At 53.1% G+C, this 20555-nt stretch overlaps 1 protein-coding gene across 5 annotated transcripts in view; it reads right to left on the bottom strand.

Moving 5' to 3' along the window:
• ATP11C (ATPase phospholipid transporting 11C (ATP11C blood group)) overlaps positions 1 to 19515 on the bottom strand; it is a 53067-nt gene extending 33552 nt beyond the window's left edge. For 3 of the 5 annotated variants that reach the window (XR_015276101.1, XM_086850023.1, XM_086850020.1), the window contains exons 1-3: positions 19376 to 19514; positions 2450 to 2569; positions 959 to 1048 (exon numbers count right to left, since the gene is read on the bottom strand). Coding sequence is in view for 4 of the 5 variants with exons in the window: in XM_086850023.1 (XP_086706149.1) it covers positions 959 to 1048; positions 2450 to 2569; positions 19376 to 19402 (237 nt within the window). In the remaining variant the exon portion in view is untranslated. Of the gene's footprint in view, positions 1 to 958; positions 1049 to 2449; positions 2570 to 19375 lie in introns of all 5 variants that reach the window. The other 2 variants (XM_086850021.1, XM_086850022.1) reach the window with 1 other exon arrangement.
• Positions 19516 to 20555: the final 1040 nt, after the last annotated feature.

Genomic DNA, 20555 nt, shown 5'->3' with positions numbered 1-20555 from the left:
AAGGCAAATTACAAATTGGGGTTGACAGAATGGAGCAACGCCAGTGAAATGAAGAGATGGAGGCAAGCCAGGCAGAGTAAATTGGCCTTTCATGTCACACTGCCAGGAGGAGCCATGGCCTGGGATCCCTGCTCCTACAGCAGCCACAGGGACTGGAAATCAGAACCCTTCCCTGCACAGCTGAACACTGCAGGCACTCACTGCTTAAACAGGAGCCAGAGTGATCGCCCAGCTCTGAGCAGCAGAACCCCAGCAGCCTCAGCACGCCTTTGCCTTTGCTCTGGGGTCTGTTTCCAGCCCAGGACTGGCTGTGTGCTCAGCCCCAGGTGAGCAGAGGCACTGCAGCCATTCTGCCAAACTCCCTTTGCCCCAGCACCTTCTCGGATGACAGAACAGGTGAGTATTCCTCAGGATTTGTCCCTACACTCAAGCCACAAAGCAGAGCAGGAAAAGTTTCTGCCTGTAATAAATTTGCTGTTTTGCCCATGAAGAGCAACTTCCTGAAGCTTCAGGTTTCCCAAAGTCATCCTATGCATTTTCTGAACTTTACTGAGTACATCCTATCTCTCCTGCTTGCCTTGCAACTCGTATCTGAGACAAAAATATCATATCACTTGGAGAAATACAGAGCTGTGAAACAGAAGAAGTAACGGTGACAAAAGAATAGATCTTAACTGTGTAGCATCAAGTATATTTTCAGTGATTGAATGATCTTAACAGTTAGAAATAAGACGGTTTCTCAGTGTTTCAGCAGTCATTCAGACCCCATCTCAGACAGGCCCAGATATTCAAATTATTTTTATGCCTTGGATGGTGTGGCAGAATTCTAATGCAGCTTCCAAATCAAAAATTTCCAAACTTCTTATAAGCACAGACAGTTTTAAAGCTCAGTTCTTGTTTGAGCTGTGTTTAACATCAGTGCCTAAATAAAACCTGCTCTTAGCATCAAAGCTCTTACCTGCACGAGGAAGATGATGAGGAAGTAGAAGTTGGCAATTCTTCTAAACTGCTCAAAAAGGTTCTTGGGGAGGAAATTCCAGAGGGTGTACTGTGGGGAGAGAAGGGGATTCACAAACAGACCAAGGCACATGGCTGATAGGGACATCATCACAGCATAACCCACAGTGGAGACATTTTTTTCCAAATTCCCAAAACCATCTTAGAGCTGCTTTTGTTTAAAAAAAAAAAAGGCAAAAGAAGAGCCATGCTGCTCATACAAATTCAGTATTAGGTTGTGCTTCATTATAATTTTAAGAAGGCTGCTGAATAATTTACTCTGGAAAGCATGTGGAATTTAAGAACAACATGGAAAATAATGGCTCTAATATCTCTCTTTCAGTCTGTCTGGAATAAAAAAAAAATAAGCAGTCAAGTCTCAAGACCAATGTCCATTTAATTATAAAAGAGATTGGTCAGGTCCCAGGCCTAGCAAATATAAAAGGGAAAAAAGAGCAAGGACATAACATTCAAAAATAAATCAAGGAAGAACTAAAATTAGTGCTAAAGCAAACCATTTGTCAGGGAGGGAACAGAGAGGGGAAGGTGTCCTCACTGAAGGCTCCCCCCGTGTGCCAGGGAAACGTCAATGGGAATGCTACACAAGTTAAACACCAGCAGACGGAAAACTTCTCCCAAAAAAAACCCCCAGGCATACAAAAACAGATAAGATCCAAGATGTATAAAGAAAGAAAGGAGAGGGAAAAACCCCCTTGCAGCTCAATAGAGCAAAACTGAAGTGTTAAAATAAGTGTATGCTGAGCATCACGAATCCCAAGCGCTGGGATACGTATCCAGCTGTGTTGACAATATGGAATGCCACTTGTTTGATATTTTACTCGAATTGGCTCCAAATCTTTTGAAATAGCTTCATGAATGTCATGGAAAAAAGCTAAGCAGAAGGCAGATGGGTGTCATCACAGTTTTGCACCATAAACAAAAGCTGCATTAATACCATATGAATGTTTCCCCCCCTTTCATCCAAAGGGATAAACAGAGCATGGTTATTTTTGTCCTATCTCAAGAAAGAAAAAATCCCACAGAACCAAAAAAAAAATCATATTTTTATGTCCCTTGATAAAATAATAATAATAAAATTTGAGATGCTGTTACCTCATGCTGCACTATATACACCTACCCTGTCTTTTCTTCCCAAAGGGGATGCAAGAAAATTTAAAAAAACAGACCAAACCCCCCCCCAAACCTACAAAATCAACATGTCCATGTGCTTTGCTCTCATCCAGCCTACAGGAAAGGAACTTCTCCACACCCCCACTGGCACTGGTAGGATGAAAAACCAAACGCTGAGAGACTGGAGCCGTGTGTGAGGGCTGTACCAGGCTGCTCTGCTTGCAGGGCAATCTTTGCCTTCATCCTCGAGGAACTCTGGGCTCCCAAGCCCACTGCCAAGCAGCAGCAGGTGAGAAGAGCAGCAGGAGCAGGGGGAGCTCACCTTGGAGGAGACGATCCTGTTGTCGCAGAACTTCTGTGCCACGCACGCCTCGGTGTCCGACACGGGCCGGTGTCCGACCACCACGGTGCGCGTCCCCACCCGCTTCTCCTCCCCAGCACACTGTCAGGGCAGGCAGGGGAAGGGAAAAACAGCATTTAGCTCAAGAATTCAGATATTTGTATTCACGGCTTCCAGCTTCTCAGTGCACCGTGTTTGTTGGAAATGAGGCAGCTGGAGCTCAAAAATTCACCTGTCTGCCCCAGCCAAAGCACAGAGAGTGACGAGGAACACGTAAGGTCACTGGGCAGAATCAGGGACGTGCTGAGCCTGAGGCACACCTCTGCTCAGCCATGGTAACCCCACCAGGACAGGTCACTGCACCCCTGCCTGTGCAGGACAGCTGCAGCCTGTGCCAGCTTATTCCCTCTTGAGGGAGAAGATGTCTTTACCAAGCACTTGAAGTCATTAGGAACATAACTTAGCATCTTTACAGCTCTTCCTAGTCCTGACCTGGAGAATCCTTCAGCTCTGGGTTTATTCATTGCATGGAGGACGATGGCAGCTCCCTCACATTCATTCTGTCCAAGCCTCCAGCCCACGCAAAATGGCTCACCAGCACACTGGCACACACAGATTTAGTGCTCAGCCCAAAAACCAACCAGGTCTGCTTCTGCTATTTAAAAATCTCAGCTAAAATCACGAATCGTGAAGCAGACAGCTTCACATCACAAACTCCTCACGATGACACACAGGGTTGCTGGGAAGCCAGCTGGGCTTGCTGGGGGTTTAATTTAAAGCAGAATGAGATGTCACAAGCGAATGTCAGCCTCATGTCATGGGGGCTCGATGGCAGCCCCAGTGCTCGGCAGCAGGATGAGGGAATTGCAGCGGAGTAACCCCAGCAGGGAAGCAGGGCTGCTCTGCCCGACAGCAGCCCTTGCACAAAGCCACCTGTGAGACACTTGTGATCAGCAACACGGGGCTCTAGCACAGCCCCAGCCTCCCCACAGCCCCTCCAGGCCACACACGGGAGGAGACAGCTCCCCCCAGACAGACAGAGCCTCCCCATCCAGAGGAGAGATGTGTAAACGCCGTACCTGAATGCACCAAAAGCACCAGGCCTTGTCTAGCTCAGTGTAACTCTCAAACATCACATTTCCAACTTCCTGAAGATTCTTTTAAAGCCTTTCCCAAGCTGTGAGGAAGCTGAGGCCAGGCAGGTCCCTGCAGCCCACTGGAAGCTCTCAGTGGTTGAGGCAGCACTGTGAGCTCCATCTCCATCAGCCTCCAGCTCTGGCCAGCCCAGCACACAAATTTCTCAGAAAACTTTACTTTCAAAAACAACAGAACTGTGCAGTAGTTCAAAAATCAGCTTTTCATTCTGTCCAGGTTCCCCCTTCCATACAACAAAGTGTCCTTGCCACAGATGCTCACAGCCAAGGGAGAAGACCTGGCTGGCAGCAGGAAACATTTTGTGATGCTAAACTTAAAATTGCACAGTGAGTTTAAAGTGTCCACTAAGAGCAAACAGGGGAAGATGGGTGAGGGGGAAAAGAGTGGTGTTAGACCAGGGAAAGATTTCCTTAGAGTTCAGGTTTTGAATTTTAAGACGTGAATAGGGAAGACATTTGTCACAGCCTATGGTTCGAGGGCATTAGCAGGCAGCAGGGCTGCTAAAACACCAGCAGATACTCTTCATATCCCACTGAGTCACGCTAATCCTCAACCCTACAGCTTGCTTGCTTTGAAAGCCCACAAGAGCAGGTGTCACAAACACCAAATCCCTGTCCCATGTCAGCTGCACGGGCTCAGCCTGCTGCAGGTGGATGCTCTGAGTGCCCTGCATCAGCATCCCCTTGTCCAAAGGGCTCATGGCAGGCAGCTTGTCAAGGTACAAACAAAACCCAGCTAGAGAAAAGGTGCTCTGAAGAAAAACATGCTGTCAGAAGGCCTGGGACTAACTGCTGCATGAGGAAAGTGTCAAAACCAAAAAGTTAAACTGTTAAAACCGGTGGACCCAGAGCAGCAGCAACTGAATGGATCCTGTTGCTCAAGGAGCAGATCTACCCAAAGGAAGTGGCAGCTCTTCCCTTCCTCTGTTTCCCACCCACATCTGCAGCACCTTTAATTAAAGAAGTGTTTTTACACCATGCCTACACTTGGGGAGGCGCTGACCATCCTCACAGCTCCAGTGCTAGGAGGATTCATGTCCTACACCACATCCTGCACCTCCCGACAGGCAGCAGCCACCAGCACCCCCAGCAGTGAGCACCCCAAAGCACCCCATGGCACACATCCTCCAGCCACAGCACCCCAAAGCACCCCATGGCACACATCCCCCAGCCACAGCACCCCAAAGCACCCCATGGCACACATCCTCCAGCCACAGCACCCCAAAGCACCCCATGGCACACATCCCCCAGCCACAGCACCCCAAAGCACCCCATGGCACACATCCCCCAGCCACAGCACCCCAAAGCACCCCATGGCACACATCCTCCAGCCACAGCACCCCAAAGCACCCCATGGCACACATCCCCCAGCCACAGCACCCGAAAGCACCCCATGGCACACATCCTTCAGCCACAGCACCCCAAAGCACCCCATGGCACACATCCTCCAGCCACAGCACCCCAAAGCACCCCATGGCACACATCCTCCAGCCACAGCACCCCAAAGCACCCCATGGCACACATCCTCCAGCCACAGCACCCCAAAGCTGGGCAGGGCTGGCACACACCCCCAGCCAGGGAATGCCACCATCCTCCCAGCCACAGCACCACCACTGCAGCGGCAAACAGCGCCTCTTGCAAACTACAAACTGCAGCCAGAGGAGGGTCCCTGACGTACCTGCTGCATCGTGGAGGTGCCAGCCACGGTGTCACCCACCTGTGCCCCGGGAGCAGGAGGCAGAGCCAGCAGCTGGGACACGTCCCCACGTCTGGTCCCCACCGTGCCCTGCCCAGGCTCTGGAGCCAGCAGTGCCTGGGGAGCAGCTCCAGCCCAGGGAGGAAGCGACAGCTTCCCCTGCCACGCGCTGGGAAGGAGCAGGGTGAGGGCTTGCCACTCGCACACACCGGCACGGAAACCACCGAGTTCTGCTTAAAGCACTTCTGGAAGAGTATACACAAGGATTTCCTGAGTGTCCACAGGAAGCACGGTGTGTGTGAAGCCTCAGAGCAGAGAACCCAAACCCAGGTGCACCGGAGGGTTCACATCCCCCAGCCCCTTTGATTACCTGCAGCATCACCCACACAGGTGAGTGATGCCAGGGGAGCAGTGACACTGGAACCCACCGTGCACCCCTCCACGGTCTGACAGGCTCCCACCACTCACAGCACTTCCCTTGCCACTGCCTCAATTCCCACGGCATCACACCATCCCACAGCCACGCCAGAAGCTGCAAGGCTTCGCTCCACATCTCTTCTCCACCCCCCAGAAGCCAGCACACACCAGACGCCTGCAGCAGGAGGTGTTGGATGAAGTCAGCAATTAAAAGCTCTCACTTTGACGAGCCCAGCCCGGGCCCTGGCCGGGTCGTTAATAGATTGCTACGTCTTAATAACAGCTCTCAACAGAGACTTAGAGGCAGATTTAGGGAATAACTGCCAGGCTTTTGGGGAAATTATAAAATATGCAGATTAGCAGGGAGAGGATTTAGATGACTTTTTCCAACTGCCTTTCATGAAAAAATTTAATTCTGATGGCAAAAAAATAAAAGAAAATATTACTTGGATGCAATTCAAGCAGCTGCCTCGTTGGGTTCTATAAAGCCTGCAGTCCACAGTGCTGGAGTGAGCTGGTACAGGCAAAAGCCAGAGTTTCTCCTGCTGTTTAGAGCCAAGCCTGCCACAAGGATTATTCAAGAAAATAAACAATTGCATTCCCCTCAGGCACTTTCTCACCTCCCTGGGCCGGAGGTGTTTGTGTGAGCACTGGGAGAGGCAGAGCTGTCTGCAGGGACCAGCAGAGTCAGACTGGGCACAGTGTGAGGACAGTGCCAGGGAAGCCACACTGCATGGCCCCAGCAAGCCTGGAGGATCTGGGGATGCCGGCAGGTGACACAGACCCAGCTGCTCTCCCGTGTCCCTGCGAGCCAGAAGAGCTCCCAGCAGCAGGCAGACACCAGGGGGACACTGCAGACACCAGGAACTGAGAAGGGATGGAGCACAGCATCTGCTGAGGACCAGCCCAGGGGATGCAGGGCTCTCCTGCAATGTTTCAAGCTTCAGTTCAGAGCTCCTGTTCACTCCCCCAGTGCCTAACCAAGCCCATCAGCAGGGCATCCAAAGCAGATCTCTCCTGAAGCAGCTCAGCTGGAAGACAGCAGCCAGAGAGTCAGACAGAAATCCCAGGAGATAAAGAAGAGGCAAGCGAGGCTGTTCTGCCAGGAGCATCCCTCGGGCTGGCAGCTGGCTGCCCGTCCTGCCTTTGCCCACGCTTGGCAGGGCAAAGGGCTGCTGCTGCTGCTGCTGCACCTCCTCGTGCCAGGGAGCAGCTCACACATGAATGTGTTCTGTCAAATGCTTTGATGCAACCCAGCCTTCCCATGCTTGCACCTCTTATAAAGCCCACGTACTGCCAGAAGCAGCAGTTCTGAAATCAAGGCATTGAGGGGGATAATGGATATTTTCTTACATTCTGAAAAAGCCCATCCACGCGCCCATGGTCACCTGAGGCTCGGAGTTTCACTATTCATTTCTCTTTGAGGAGGTAAGAATGGGTATGATTTGAAGGCATCAGGCCAGGAGTAAAAATGCCCATGGATGCAATTAATAACCCAACATATTGATGACTTGAAGCTGTGGGAGCATTACACAGAGGTGGCAGAATTACATCTGCAGCCCACAGCAGTCCCCAAATTCTCTGCCTGAGTTCAGGCAACTGTCCCCCCGTGCCTCTTCACCCTTCTCCCACAGGAATGTCCCTGTGGAGCACAACTGCTCCCACCCTCCCCACTGCCTGGGATCCCACCACAGCACCCACATGGCACTGGATAAAAGCTGCAAGCCTGGGTAACAATTAGCAAGCCTGGGTAAAAATTAATGGAGTTAGACTGAGTTCAACAGGAGAGGTGAACCTGTGCTCTGCAGTCACTGCTGACAAGGAGCCACTTCAAGAGGAATATTTCTAGGGCAGCTGCAAACAGAGTGTTTAATTATATCCCCCATATGGAAAGCAAATGTCTGTGCTACCTTCTGGCCCTGTTTCCAGAAAAAAAAAACAGTGGCACAAGAAAAACTAAAAAACCACCACCATTTGATTTACTACAGTTCCAGAAAGCACCAAAACCAGAACTAACTAGGAAAAAAACATTTCCTTTCATGTTTGCTGAAGATAACTTTAAGCCACAAAGTAAACACAAATAACTCATAGAAAACAGATCTAATAAAAACCACAGGCATTTGAAAAAAAAAGTCATCTGCTAAACCCAGAGATTATACAGTACAAGTACAAAGCTCAAACATTTGAATGAAATCACAGCTTATATTAAATATATGCAAAAGAAAGATTAAATCACATTACTTGGCTTCAATCTCATGAGTACTTTAAAGTCTAATTGCTCCAGTATTGTTCCATTTATCATAAAAGTAGTAGGGAAGGCGACCTGATTTACAAAAAAAGCTTGCAAAAATAACAGCACCTCCCAAAACAGCCTGTTCTAGCTCCTGTTTCACTTAGCCTCAGAAGAACAAAGGAAAACACATCCACAATTTTAAAAAGCCTCCATAAATTTACCGTACCCTCCCCAAAACATCCATCAGCCTCGGGAAGTTGCTCAGCCCATCAGCCTCGCTGCCCAACCGACATATTTTTAATTGAGATTTCTTCTTGCCAATTTCCCCGTGGCTCTTTGTCCTTAGTCACTCCTTGGAGGGCACAAGCCATGCTTTGAGAACACCCTTCCTAATTCAGCAGCTCCGACTGTGCTTACCCACACCGACCACATCTTCAGGCAGATCTCCTGATTCAGAGAGAGAGCTCCATCGATCAGATCGACCCCACCACTGTCCCTGTGCCTGATGAAAGGGTCAATAACATGCACAGACCTTGGAAAAAACAAACAGCCAGCATTGGATCTGCAATGCTGAGAGCTCATAGGTCCAAGAGGAAGGGCTGAAGGCGCACACTGCCCCATCTCATCTCCCACTGGACGGGACTCTGCTGCTCACTCCTCAGCAGGATGGGAAGGCTGGCACCTTGGGAAAACACAAAGTTGAAATTTAAACCAGTATCCCTTCTCCTGTGCTGAGGCAGAAGCTGCCACTGATATTTCAGCCAGGGACAAAACACAAGCAGCAGGGAGTGACCGCTGGGTTAAGCCAGCTCCGGCCAAGGCTGGGGGCAGCAGGGGCAACCCCGAGAGCCCCCAGACCTAAAGAAAAGGCAAGAGCAAGGAGGAGCCACGGGAAAAGGGCCAGAACCTGGGGGGTTTTACACCACAACCTGCACGTGATGGGGCTCAACACCCAGACCTCAGCCCTGGGGATGGTAAAGCAGCACACGATGAGCTCTAGCACAGCATCACTGAACCAGACCACACCACCCTTAATGCAAGTGCAAGGGCAGCCAAGCAAGGGGTGCCAGCCAGAGCCCAGCCCCATGTCCCCAAGACCTGCTGCCTCACCACATGGCCTGACAGGGAGATCACCTTCAGCAAGGACAGCGGGTGGGGAACAGCAGAGCCCAACCAGGCTGCATTTCCTGGAAAAACTGACTTGGCCAACAAAGCCACTGATAAAAGCAGAGAGAGACATGCCTGAGTGGAGAGAACAGGGGAAAAGGCTACTTGAAAGATTTCACAAGGGTGGAGAGAGGAAATACAAGAGTTTTTCCCCTAGATAATAAATTTAAAGGAGAGCCCAGCCCTATCCTGGACTTGAGGAGTGCCGTGGACAGGGGTGACAGCTGAAAAGACCTTTTTTTGGCACAGATTTTGTTTTTCCTTCTGAAGGCAGCCTACTCTCAAACCAGGCAGTAGTGCATCTTCCCAGCAAATGTGCCACCATGGCTGCAACCCCAGCTTCTGCTCAGCAGCACTTGGTCCAAAGCTGGGCTCATGAGCGATGCAGAAAGCCAAGGCCAGACTGGATCCACTGGGGCAGCACTACCTCAGTGCTGCTGTTCTGTGAAACACTGCTGCTCCTGCTCACACACAACCACCGACCTTCACAAGTTTTCAGCATCTCAATTCTTTTTTCCCCCTGCCCTGTTGGCAGCCAGGGTTATGAAACCATTGCTCATCTTGAAATACAGGCAGCAGATCTTTATTTTTGGCAGTCCAAAAGAAAAGTTTGACCAGCATGCCGCCGGCATATAAAACTCAGGCTCATAGGAACACTTCAGGCTGGAGAACAGAAAAAGGACTTTGAATAAGAGCCAAATGTTTTGCAGAGGTCACAAAGCAAATACAACGAGGTCTTCCTGTCTTCAAAACTCTTCCTCCCTCCTCTCCCTGGCTCAAGCTGTGCACATATGTCTGTTCATCGGCAGCTATTTTAGCAGGGCAGCAGGCTCTCCAGAGCAGTGATTTGGCCTGGCAAAAATTAAAATAAGAGCAAAATGGAAAAAAACCTCCCAGTTTGCAATTGTCAGTGCTTGCATCACCCAGCAGAGCTATAATTTGTTGGTTTTCCCGTTGTTTTCTGGTCCTCTGAAAGCCTGAGCTCTTCAGTTATGGAAGCAAAAAACCCCTAAATGCTATGGTATGCATCCCAGCTCGGCCAGACATTACTCTAACCTCTGCCACCTACAAACATTTTGCCTCTTTTTAAGTTTTCCCAGCATTTCAGAGCCAGGCTGCCAGCTGACTGGCGAGAAGCCCATTTCCCAGAGCAGTTTCTTCCCTTTCCCCTGGGAAGCAAGCCTGCCTGGCTGCCCACACTGCAGGGGCAGAGGCTGCAGGCTGCCCAGCCAGACCTCACCACCGCACCCAGGAGCCAGGGCTGGCACCCAGGGCTGCCCAGCCGCCAGGGAAGCTGTCCCAAATCCCAAAGAGCCAGCAGGAGGGAGGGGAGGGCAGGTCCAGCCTGCTGGGGCTCCCCGAGTCCTGCACCAGCATCCCGGGGTGCCCTCAACCCCACAATGGGTACCCGAGGTCCCAGCACCTCCCCATGCTCTTCTCACCAGGGTCAGAGCAACTTTTCCAACTCCAAAACCATAAAAAGCTGTGGTTTTCTTACAGACAAGTGTTTCCATAGAAGCACCAGGAGACAAAAGGTAGGAGTCACCTACTTCACCCCTTGCTCCACAGGACCCAGACCACACTGGGAACATCTTTGTGTCTGGGTACAATAATCGCCAACAGATTCATCCTTGGGGCTTGCAGGCACAGTCATAGCAGGATATCAGTGAAATCCACCCAGTCAGGAGAGAAATCCTCACCATGTGGCCTAGAACTGTTTATCTCCAGGAAATCCTTTGGCTCCTGTTGCAGCCGTGCTGGGGAAGGCAGCAGAGGCTGAGCGAGCCCCACACCGAGCGCTGCCCAGCACAGCAGCCAGGAAAGCTGCAAGGACACAGCAGCTGAGCTTTCACTGGCCCTGGCACATCAGGCCTGGAGCTTGGGGATTCTCTGTGGTGCACCCCAGCTCCACCAGCTGCAGAGCTGAGAACAGCATCCCATCAGTCTCTTTCCCTAGACAAGGGCATTCCTGCTCTCACCATCACCAACACAAGCTCCTTCACCCTGGGTCTCCTCTCTCTGCCTGCTCCCCACCCTGCACCTACTGCAATGGTACCTGGCCAGTGGGAAGTGCCACTTCCCTCCAGTGAACTGCCCTAGCAGAAACCAGCCCATGGAAATTACCTGCCCCACAGTATCAGTTTGGCTGATACAGGACAACAGCCCTTGGCATCGCAGCTCATTTTACTGCACTCCCTCCCTGAGCAAACAATGGAAGAAATGGTGAGCTGTAAGGAAGGAGGAAAAAACAAAAAGAATAAAAACCTTCCACAGCTCAGACTGAACAGAAGTGGCATGCAAAACACCACCCAAAGCAAACAAAAAAAATGTATTAATACTGCATTTCAAGGCTGGCTTTGCAGCCTCCCCGAGTGCAGTCTGAGTCCCTACAGATAGCAGCTGCCTGGCTTTGTATGAATGCTGGGGAGGAATTACACAGAAATCATAATAAAAGATGGAAGGGCTGCTCACAAAAGTGGATTTTTTTTTCCCCTGCATTTAATTTCCCGGCAGTGAGATTTATTTTTTTTTATTTTTTTCCCCTCTTAAGCCAATTGAGACTCCAGCAACAGAGCACAGCGTCGCTGCAGTCAAGCAGTATTTAATTTGTATTACTGCTGAAGAGATCTTGGATGGCAGTACCAAAGAAGCGCTTCAAATTGTCTGCTCTTGCCTGTTGCACATCTTACTCAGCTTTTCTAGGTCCTTCACAGCACAAGAAATAGAGGATCCCTCTGGTTTGCAAATCACTGCCTTTGCCACAACACTGCAAATAAATTACACTGACCAAGTGAGCAATGTCTGTGTCCCACTTCAATCATCTCACAGAATCTTGTTAAGGTGCACAGCACACTTTAAGACATGCCAGATGAAAAGATTCTTTGGAAACATACAGCAAGGAATTACCAAGCTCTCCATAAGAAAGGCTGGAGTCCATCACCTATAGATCCTGAAAATTCAGCTGAGAGCAAGTGCAGCAAAGCATTACTCAGCAAAGGCCACAATAGAGTTTAACAGGAATCCTGTTCAAGATGGCAAACAAAAAAAAGCAGCCTGATTTAAGAGCAAAATATCCAGCTAGAACAGCCTGGAAGGGGCTCACCCCTCCTTCTGCTGCAGGAGGAAAACAAAAAGCTCTTTACAAACAACTGGATCATGCACTAAGCTTTCATTAAGGAGGGCAGGACAAATGTCTCTGAATCGCTATCAATCAGGCTGGGTGGCCAGAGGAGACAGGCTTTTAGACTAAATGGCCTTCAGCTGGAATTCCATCCCCAGCAGCACAACCCAGGTTTGGGGAAAAAAAGCCACTGGAGTCAGCAGGATGCAACAGGTGCCCACAGGAGTGGACAAAGTGCAAATCATGTGCAGAAGAGGTTGCATAAGGAGCTAAATATTTTAGAGCATTGGTTCTGATCAGCATCTGCTGCAGCGAGCACCCCCATGAGAGCACAGAAAATGATGGAGGGGACGAGAAGCGAAACCTAGGACAGCTCTGCTCCCACCTGGGAGCCTCAGCTCCTCTCCCACCCCACTGTCCCACGTGCAGCTCCCTACCCAAATGCACTTTGCAACCATCAGTGCGGTGCCCTGTGCCAGTCACTGCCCAGCAGCTCCCTGGGCTTTGGCCAAGCCTGAGAAAGAGCCCATAACCAAAAATAAATATATTTATTTTTAATGCATCTCTATATATTGCTTATATGCATATTTAATGTGCATATATTGCATGCATGTATATTTAATGCATATATACCTATTGAAGTCACTGCAGCCTCTGGGCAAAACAGGCTTTTCCTGACCCAGCAGCCGTGCTGCTGCCAAGCAGGAGCCAGGTCAGGGCAGGAGCCAGAGGAGACCTTTTAAAACAGGGAAGTTTCACTATTTCCCCAGGCTACAAGTTAGTAAATCAAGCTTTAAAGCAGTTTGCCACTCACTGCCATCCCCTGCAGCGCACGGGCAGCAGAGCATCGCCCTCCTCCCACAGGAGGGTTAAGGCACTCCAGGGAACAGCTCCATGCTCAAGTCTTGGAGTCAAGTTTACTGCAAAAAAGCAAAATCCTGACTGCCCAACTCAAACATTGCCAGTTCAGGCAAAGCCAGGGAACGAGCCACTGGAGGCGTGCTGGATGATTCAAGGCAGTTCGGCCAACTGCAGCAGGGGCTGCTCCTGGGGCCAGCCTATGGAAAGGGTGCAGGGAGCCTCAGGGGAGCCAAAGCACACAAGATCATTGTACAATTATTTCAATAATAATACCAGAAATGGCTTACAGTCATCAGCAAGGTGCGCAGCAGTGTCCTTGTCACCTATCTGCAAGGATCAGCACACCCCTCGGACCGGCAGCGTGTCCCTGGGGCAGGACAGGGTCTGGGCAGAGCCCATTTCAGTGTGTCCTTCAGGCACATCCATCCCAGCAGGGCTCACCAAACACAGCCCCAGCTGCTGGGCACCAGCCCTGCCTGCACGGTCCCCACAAGCTGGAGACAGCTGCAAGCACCCAGGCAAACAAGGGAAAACACCAAAAACCCCACCACTGAACCTCAGTTTTGCTTGCTAATTGAAGTAGGGAAAAAAAATATCTTGTCCACTTGTAAGAGGTGAGGGAGCTGGCAGGGGCAGAGCTGCAGATGTGTGCCAGGCTCTCCTGGCTGCCACAGCATCACCCCTGGGGATCCAAGCTGGCTCTGGATACAGGTGTGCTGCCTGGGGAGAGCACAGGCAGGTCAAGTCCACAGCACCCTGCGTGTAGCACCGGCAAAACCTGCTCAGGAAAAACCAGCCCGTCCTTCCCAGGCCTCGGAAAACACAGAAATATTTCCAACATCAGCAGAGAAAAGCAGATTTCAGTCTAGATGCAGAGGTGAGGCATTTTCCAAGGTAAGCTCGGGATGGCCTGTCCTGGCCCAGGGCACGAGCTGCCCTCTCCCCTGGGCAGGGGACACATTTGGGCACAAAGGCACCACAGTGAACACCCGAGCCATGCAGGAAACCCTCCCTGCTGCCCTCCAGCCTCAGCACCCGCCTCCCACACAGTAAATACAGGAAACTCCCCCGAACAACCACCCCAGCAAATGAGTTAACAGCACACTCGCTCACCCTGTGTCCAAGCTGCTTGGAAAATTCCCCTTCCCTGCTCAGTGACTCCCTTCCCCTGCAATGCCAGCTCCTCTGGCAGGCACATCCTGGCACAGAGACCTTCCCCCACCGGGCCAGTCCAGCATTCCCTCAGCAAAGATGAGGGGCTGACATCCCCCAAGGGAACGCGGTCCCACACTGCAAGGAATTACACACCTGGGATAAGAGATGCAAGCATGGGGCCATGGGAGGAGGATGCTCACAGGGACCAAACCTGCATTGCTAAAAGCATCATCACTGGACAACAACTCATTTGGGTGTGAGGGTTTCACCTGACTTACACCACGAACGCTCTCCACCAGCTTAAGAGTTAGTTAAAAGCAAATAAATCTCTCTGCTAGAGACAGCTACAGCCAGAAAACAGCAGTTTTAATCAGAAAGGAAACCCATAAACCAAAGGCAACGGGATGAAATTAAAGGCAAAGCTGAAAAGCTTGTTATTAATAGATGTCCTGTTTGCTTTTACAAATTTTATTATTAAAAGCAAATTGCCATGCCTTCAGCTGCAGCTCCAGCCAGCTCAGCTATGAACCTTTCCCACACAGCCCAGACAATCATCATTACTCTTACCAAAATACCAGCTAGGGACAAAAGTGGTATGGAGGGGAGCACAAAACACAGCCAAGACTCATTATTCTGCACAGGAAAGTTTCAGCATACCACAGGTTTAATTAGAAGCATCACTTATCATTAATGTTTGACCGGTGCTTTCCAGCCCTCCCTACAGGGATTTCCAACTTCCCCAAACTTTAACTGCACCCATGAACGCTCCCACATAGCTCTTTATCCCAGGCCAAGCTTTTTGCTTGATTCTTATTTATTTTTAGCCAAATGGCTGAGCTATTTCTAGGAATAAGGCTACAGCTAGGAGACATTGAAGAGGAAATGGTTACAGGAATCTGAGAAACTCCTGTGCCCCCACTTTCCAGGGAAGGGGCATCAATAAGGGATTGCAACCCTAAGATTTTTTGCAGTTCCAGCTTCCCTGTTTGAGCCTCCTGTCTCTGTGGTCAAGCTGCCCTGTGGCTGCTACAGGGGAACTGGCCTAGGCACGTGGAATGCTGCTATCACGATAAACACATCTTGCAAAATAAAATTCCAGCAACTTCCATGAAAAATTCAAGTGGCTTCATTAGAATACATACTCTTTGGAAGTGTGGGGTTTCTCCAAGCAGAACTGCCAGCTGGTGTCACAGACACCCCAGCCCCAACCTTTCCTTGCAGGTTTTTGTCACATCAATGAGAACACTTCCTGCAGAAGCTGGCAGCCAGGTAAAAGGTACCTGATGTACAGCCTCACTCTCCAGGTGTTAACATGGCTGGACTGGGGGGGAAAAGACAATTCTTACAGCTTCCAACTCCTAAGTGTAATCATCTTTATTATTAGAACAGGAACAGCAATCACACACTAATGTTTGTTCACACTCTGTGGGGGAAAAAAAAAAACCAAAACAAATGTGAAAGAAAATCACAGATGTGCTCTGATTCCTAAAATAGGTTTTATTACACACTTGCTGCACAGCCTGAAGATGGGAGTGTAAATCAGCATCCTCCACTGCAGCCTTGGACACCTTCCACAAGCCATACTCCAGCATCCCCCCGAGCTGGGCAGGGACCAGCCCCACACTGCCCAGGACATCCAGGGGCTCTCCCCCTCTGCCCCTTCTCATCTATTCCCCAGTGCCAGGGGGGATTTACTTCCCACCTGAGAAGTGACTTTGGGCCCTTTCCCATTCTCAGCCATCTGACCAGGTCTCAGAGGGGAATGCTCCTGCAGAGCTCCAGGTGGGACCTGCCCCACAGGGCCCCATAGCCCAGCTGGGGGTGCCCCCACTGCTGGCACAGGAGAGAGGGATGCAGACCCCAGGAGAGGAGCAGCGAGAGAACATCACTGCAGCCTAGGACAAGGCACAGAGCCACTCGGCTCCAGCCCAGCGACAACCCCTGCACACCCAGCTAAGAGACACCTTCTTCCCCCAGCACCAAGCAAACAGGGCTGAGAACCAGCAGCTCACACCAAGCCCTGCACTCACCAAACTCCAGGGATCTACCAGAGCACAGGCTGCAAAGAGGATCAGGCCCCAAGGTATTTAATTAAATTGGAATAACACAACTAAGGTCCTATTGTTACACGCTGCACAAACACTCAGAAGAATTTTGCTCCCACTTACAGAATGTTTGTTGTTTTCTTACTTGTCCTAGGAACACACAGAAGCAGAGTGAGGAACTGCACTGACTGCAGAGGCAGGAGACCCAGGACACAGCACACGACAGGGAGCACCAGCCCAGGGGCTCAGCCAGCACCAGGCACCCCAAGAGGAGGGGGAGCACCCTGGGGTGCTTCACCCACCATCCCCAGCCTTCCTGCACCGTCAGCAGGGCCACAGCTCCCAGGCCTCACTTCCAGACCAGCCTTAAATAAAAGCCAACTGGGAGGAAAACTGAAAACAATGAGGGCATCAGCAACTTCTCTTTTTGCACGTCTCACTTCTTCCTTACAGCACCCCGACGGGCAGGGGCCCCGCAGCACCGTGGTGCAGAGCTGTGCCCCGGGGTGCAGCTCCCAGGGACACGGGGGAGGAACCTGTGAGAAAAGGCACACTGTGTCTTCAGTGCACAGCACAGGGACAGCACTGCCCAGAGGGTCGGGAAGTGGACAGTGCCCACCCCAGCCCTGCGAGGAGCCCAGCACAGCAGAGTGACCCCAGCCCTCCCCCAGACACCCCCACCCTTCCCTCTCCGCTCCCGCATCCTCCCCACAGCAGCCGTACGAGCAGCAGGAGACTAAAAATAAGACTCCAGTGCTAGAATCTGTTTCCAAAAAAGAATTAAAGTTATATTTCAAGTTGGCAGTATCTCCTAAAAGTGGATTAACCATGGCAATTCAATCCCACCTCCCCGCAGTGATCCCAGCCCCACTCTTCTTTTGACAGGGATTATTTCGGTGGTGCAAATCAAAGTTCAGAATCCAATTTGTTTCTGCAGAGCATCAGTCTGTACCCCTGGGTAGCTAAGCAGACCCACGAGCACCACTCTTACCCTTCTTGCTTTTTCTACCATCCCATTTCACACCCTATTCAGGACAGAGTTCATAGGAGGGAAAAACAGAGCCATAAACAGTCACGCTGATAGGGCAGGTCACGTCCATTGTGCCTAAGCTGTGAGTTAGAATTGAAAAGAGGATTTTTAACATCTGTTGGTATTTACGAGCCTCAGGCAGAGACCACACAGTGGAGAGGTTACAACGTTTGACTGAGCAGCCCTATGGGATCTTAAGTGTCAGAAAATCTGCAGCCTTTAATAACTGCAGTGAATTTCTGCACTGCCACAAGATGAGCATCCCTCGAAGGCCAGCAGTACCCACGCAGGACTGAGGGCAGGACAGCACCTCGGGGACAGTCCCACAGAGATTGGCACAGGCTGTCCTCTCCTCGCAGGAGCAGGAGGGACAGGACTGACCCGAGCCTCTCGTGGCACCTGCAGGGCTGGGGCTGGGGCTGGGACAGGGCAGAGCTGCGGCAGCACGGCAGGAGCTGCTCCATCAGCCAAAGGCTGATACTGGGGTACCCGTGCCACTGGCACCAGCTTGATCACAAACAGCTCCTTGCTGCTGAAACGCTGCTTACAAAGCCAGGAGGTGCAAACCGCGTGTAAACCCCGCACCAACACTGCAGATGAGCTGGCACTCTGTCCTGCTCCTTGAACAGAGCTGCTCCTCTGGCCAGAAAAGCACCCCTACCCTTCCACACAGGTGCTGCACCAGCTCAGCCCTGCACAGAGCGGTCAGAAACACCCGCCTTGTGCTCGGGATGCTTTTTCTCCACCTCAAAGGACATGACAAGCCAGCAGCACCCAAGGTCCCCTCCCCACGCCCAGGGGCTGCGAGAGGTGACACAGCCTGTGCGGGACCCCCGGCAGGGCAGGGACCCCTCCTCGGGGGCAGGATGCAGAGCCCAGCCAGGCCCCTGCAGGTACCTGCTCACAGCCACCTCAAGGAGCTTTTAACTCAACTCACTGGAGATGCCTCAAACCACAAACCCCTCTCGACACGGCTGGGTGAACCCTCCCGCTAGGGCGGGTGGGGTAGGAAGCGCTTAGGGCAGAGCTAAACTCCAAGCGCATCAAAGCCAGAAAATCAGGGCACTGAGCTTCCATCTGATCTGTGTGTCCCCGAGGCTGCAAAACAATGGTTGCGGTAGGTGTGTTCTCCACAGGGCTAACCCGGAGCCTGCAACAGAAACACAGCCCGCAAACGGAAAATCAACCCCAAATCAAGCCATCTCCTGCCCCGCAGAGCTCCCTCCAGACTCGGAACGCGCATTTCGAGTCCCTTGTGCTGCGAGACGTGGCACAAATCTCTCTCTCCAAGGCAGAAGCGAGGGGGAGAGCGCGGCCCGGCCTTGCGGGCAGAGCCCGGTCCCGGCAGGTGAGCGGCTGGAGCCCGGGGCAGGGCTCGGGGCCCGGGGCTGCGCCCCCCGCCCAGCACCGCCCCAGCCCCAACTTCGCTAAGTACGCACTGCGCCATGGGTGCCACTGCTGAATCAACAGCGAGCCACGCCAAACGCCGCTTTCCCCACATCCGCCGTGCAACAGCGAAAAACGAGCAGTGACGGGGCTCAGGCCAAGCAGTGAGCTCACGGCGAGGAGTGCCAGTGGTTATGTGGCACCGGCACCGGCACCGGGAGCGGGCTGGGTCCCGCGGCGCCCCGCATCCCGCCCCGGGCAGGGAGAGCCACGCGGTGCGGGGAGCGCCGCCGGCCCGGGGGAATCACCTCCGGCGGCCCCGGCAGGCAAAAACCGGCTCTGGGCTCCGGCAGGCAAAAACCAGCTCTGGGCTCCGGCAGGCAAAAACCAGCTCTGGGCTCCGGCAGGCAAAAACCAGCTCTGGGCTCCGGCAGGCAAAAACCAGCTCTGGGCTCCGGCAGGCAAAAACCAGCTCTGGGCTCCGGCAGCGAAGGCAACTCGAGCCCCGCGGGGAACAGCCCCGGCACACGGCAAGGAGACCGCCCCACCGCCACACCGCCCCACCGCCGCACCGCCACCCCGCCACACCGCCACCCCGCCACAGGCAACTTTTCCCCGCCCGCCGCCCCGGCCCCGCACTCACCAGGCGGCTGAGGCTGCGGCGGAGCATTGCGGCGCCGCCCGGCCCCGCCGCGCTCACCGCCGCATCGCCCGGCTCGGCCCGGCTCGGCCCGGCTCCTACTCGGGCTGCGGGCCGCGCCGCCGGCTCCGTCCCGAGCCGCGCTCCATGGCCCGGCACTGCCCGGCCCGGCCCCGCTTTGTCCCGCCGCGCTGGAGGCGGCGCCGCCCCGGAGCAGCCTGGGAGCGAGCGCAGGGCCTGCCCCGAGCCGCCGCCAGGGGGAGCCACAGGCGGGGCTGGGGACGGGAAACGGGACAGCGGGAGTGGGGACAGGGAGAGCGGGGACACCGGGGACACCGGGAACACCGGGAACACCGGGAACACCGGGAGTGGGGACAGGGAGAGCGGGGACACCGGGGACACCGGGAACACCGGGAACACCGGGAGTGGGGACAGGGAGAGCGGGGACACCGGGAACGGGGACACCGGGAACACCGGGACAGCGGGAGTGGGGACAGGGAGAGCGGGGACACCGGGGACACCGGGACACCGGGACACCGGGACACCGGGAACACCGGGAACACCGGGAACACCGGGAACACCGGGAGTGGGGACAGGGAGAGCGGGGACACCGGGAACGGGGACACCGGGACACGGGCCCTGCCAGGGCCGCGGGGACACCGGGAGCGGGGACACCGGGAGCGGGGACACCGGGAGCGGGGACAGCGGGAGCGGGGACAGGAATGGGGACACCGGGAGCGGGGACAGCCGCACCGCCGCCCCCAGGAGCGCGGTGTGTCCCCGCTGCACGGCCCCTCTGCGGTGCCACTGGCACAGAACGGACCCTAGGGACCACCGCGTTCCCACAGCTGTCCTGGCAGGGACACCTTCCGCTAGCCCTGTCCATCCCGGCCTCGAGCATCCCCCGAGCATCCATCCTTCTTCCTGTGCCAGAACACTCTCGGGGGAAGAAGAGAGGGTTCACCTTCCTAATATTCGGTCCGAAGCTTCCCTCTCAGTTTAAAGGGGGCAAGAAGCCCTTGTGTGACCTGCCCAAAGCATCATTCGCCCTGGTCCTATAACTACATGCCCCATTAAAAGTCGCTGTCCAGCCATCCTACATCCACCTCAGGCACTGGAAGTGACTCTAACAATCTCCTCAGCACCTTCTCTTGCAGAGTCTGAACACCCCCAGCTCTCTCAG

Source organism: Cyanistes caeruleus, chromosome 14, assembly GCF_971803275.1.
Source record: "Cyanistes caeruleus chromosome 14, bCyaCae1.hap1.1, whole genome shotgun sequence".
In the NCBI taxonomy this organism is placed as follows: domain Eukaryota; kingdom Metazoa; phylum Chordata; class Aves; order Passeriformes; family Paridae; genus Cyanistes; species Cyanistes caeruleus.
The sequence above is the reverse complement of the archived record's forward strand: the minus strand, read 5'-3'. Positions and strand labels throughout refer to the sequence as shown.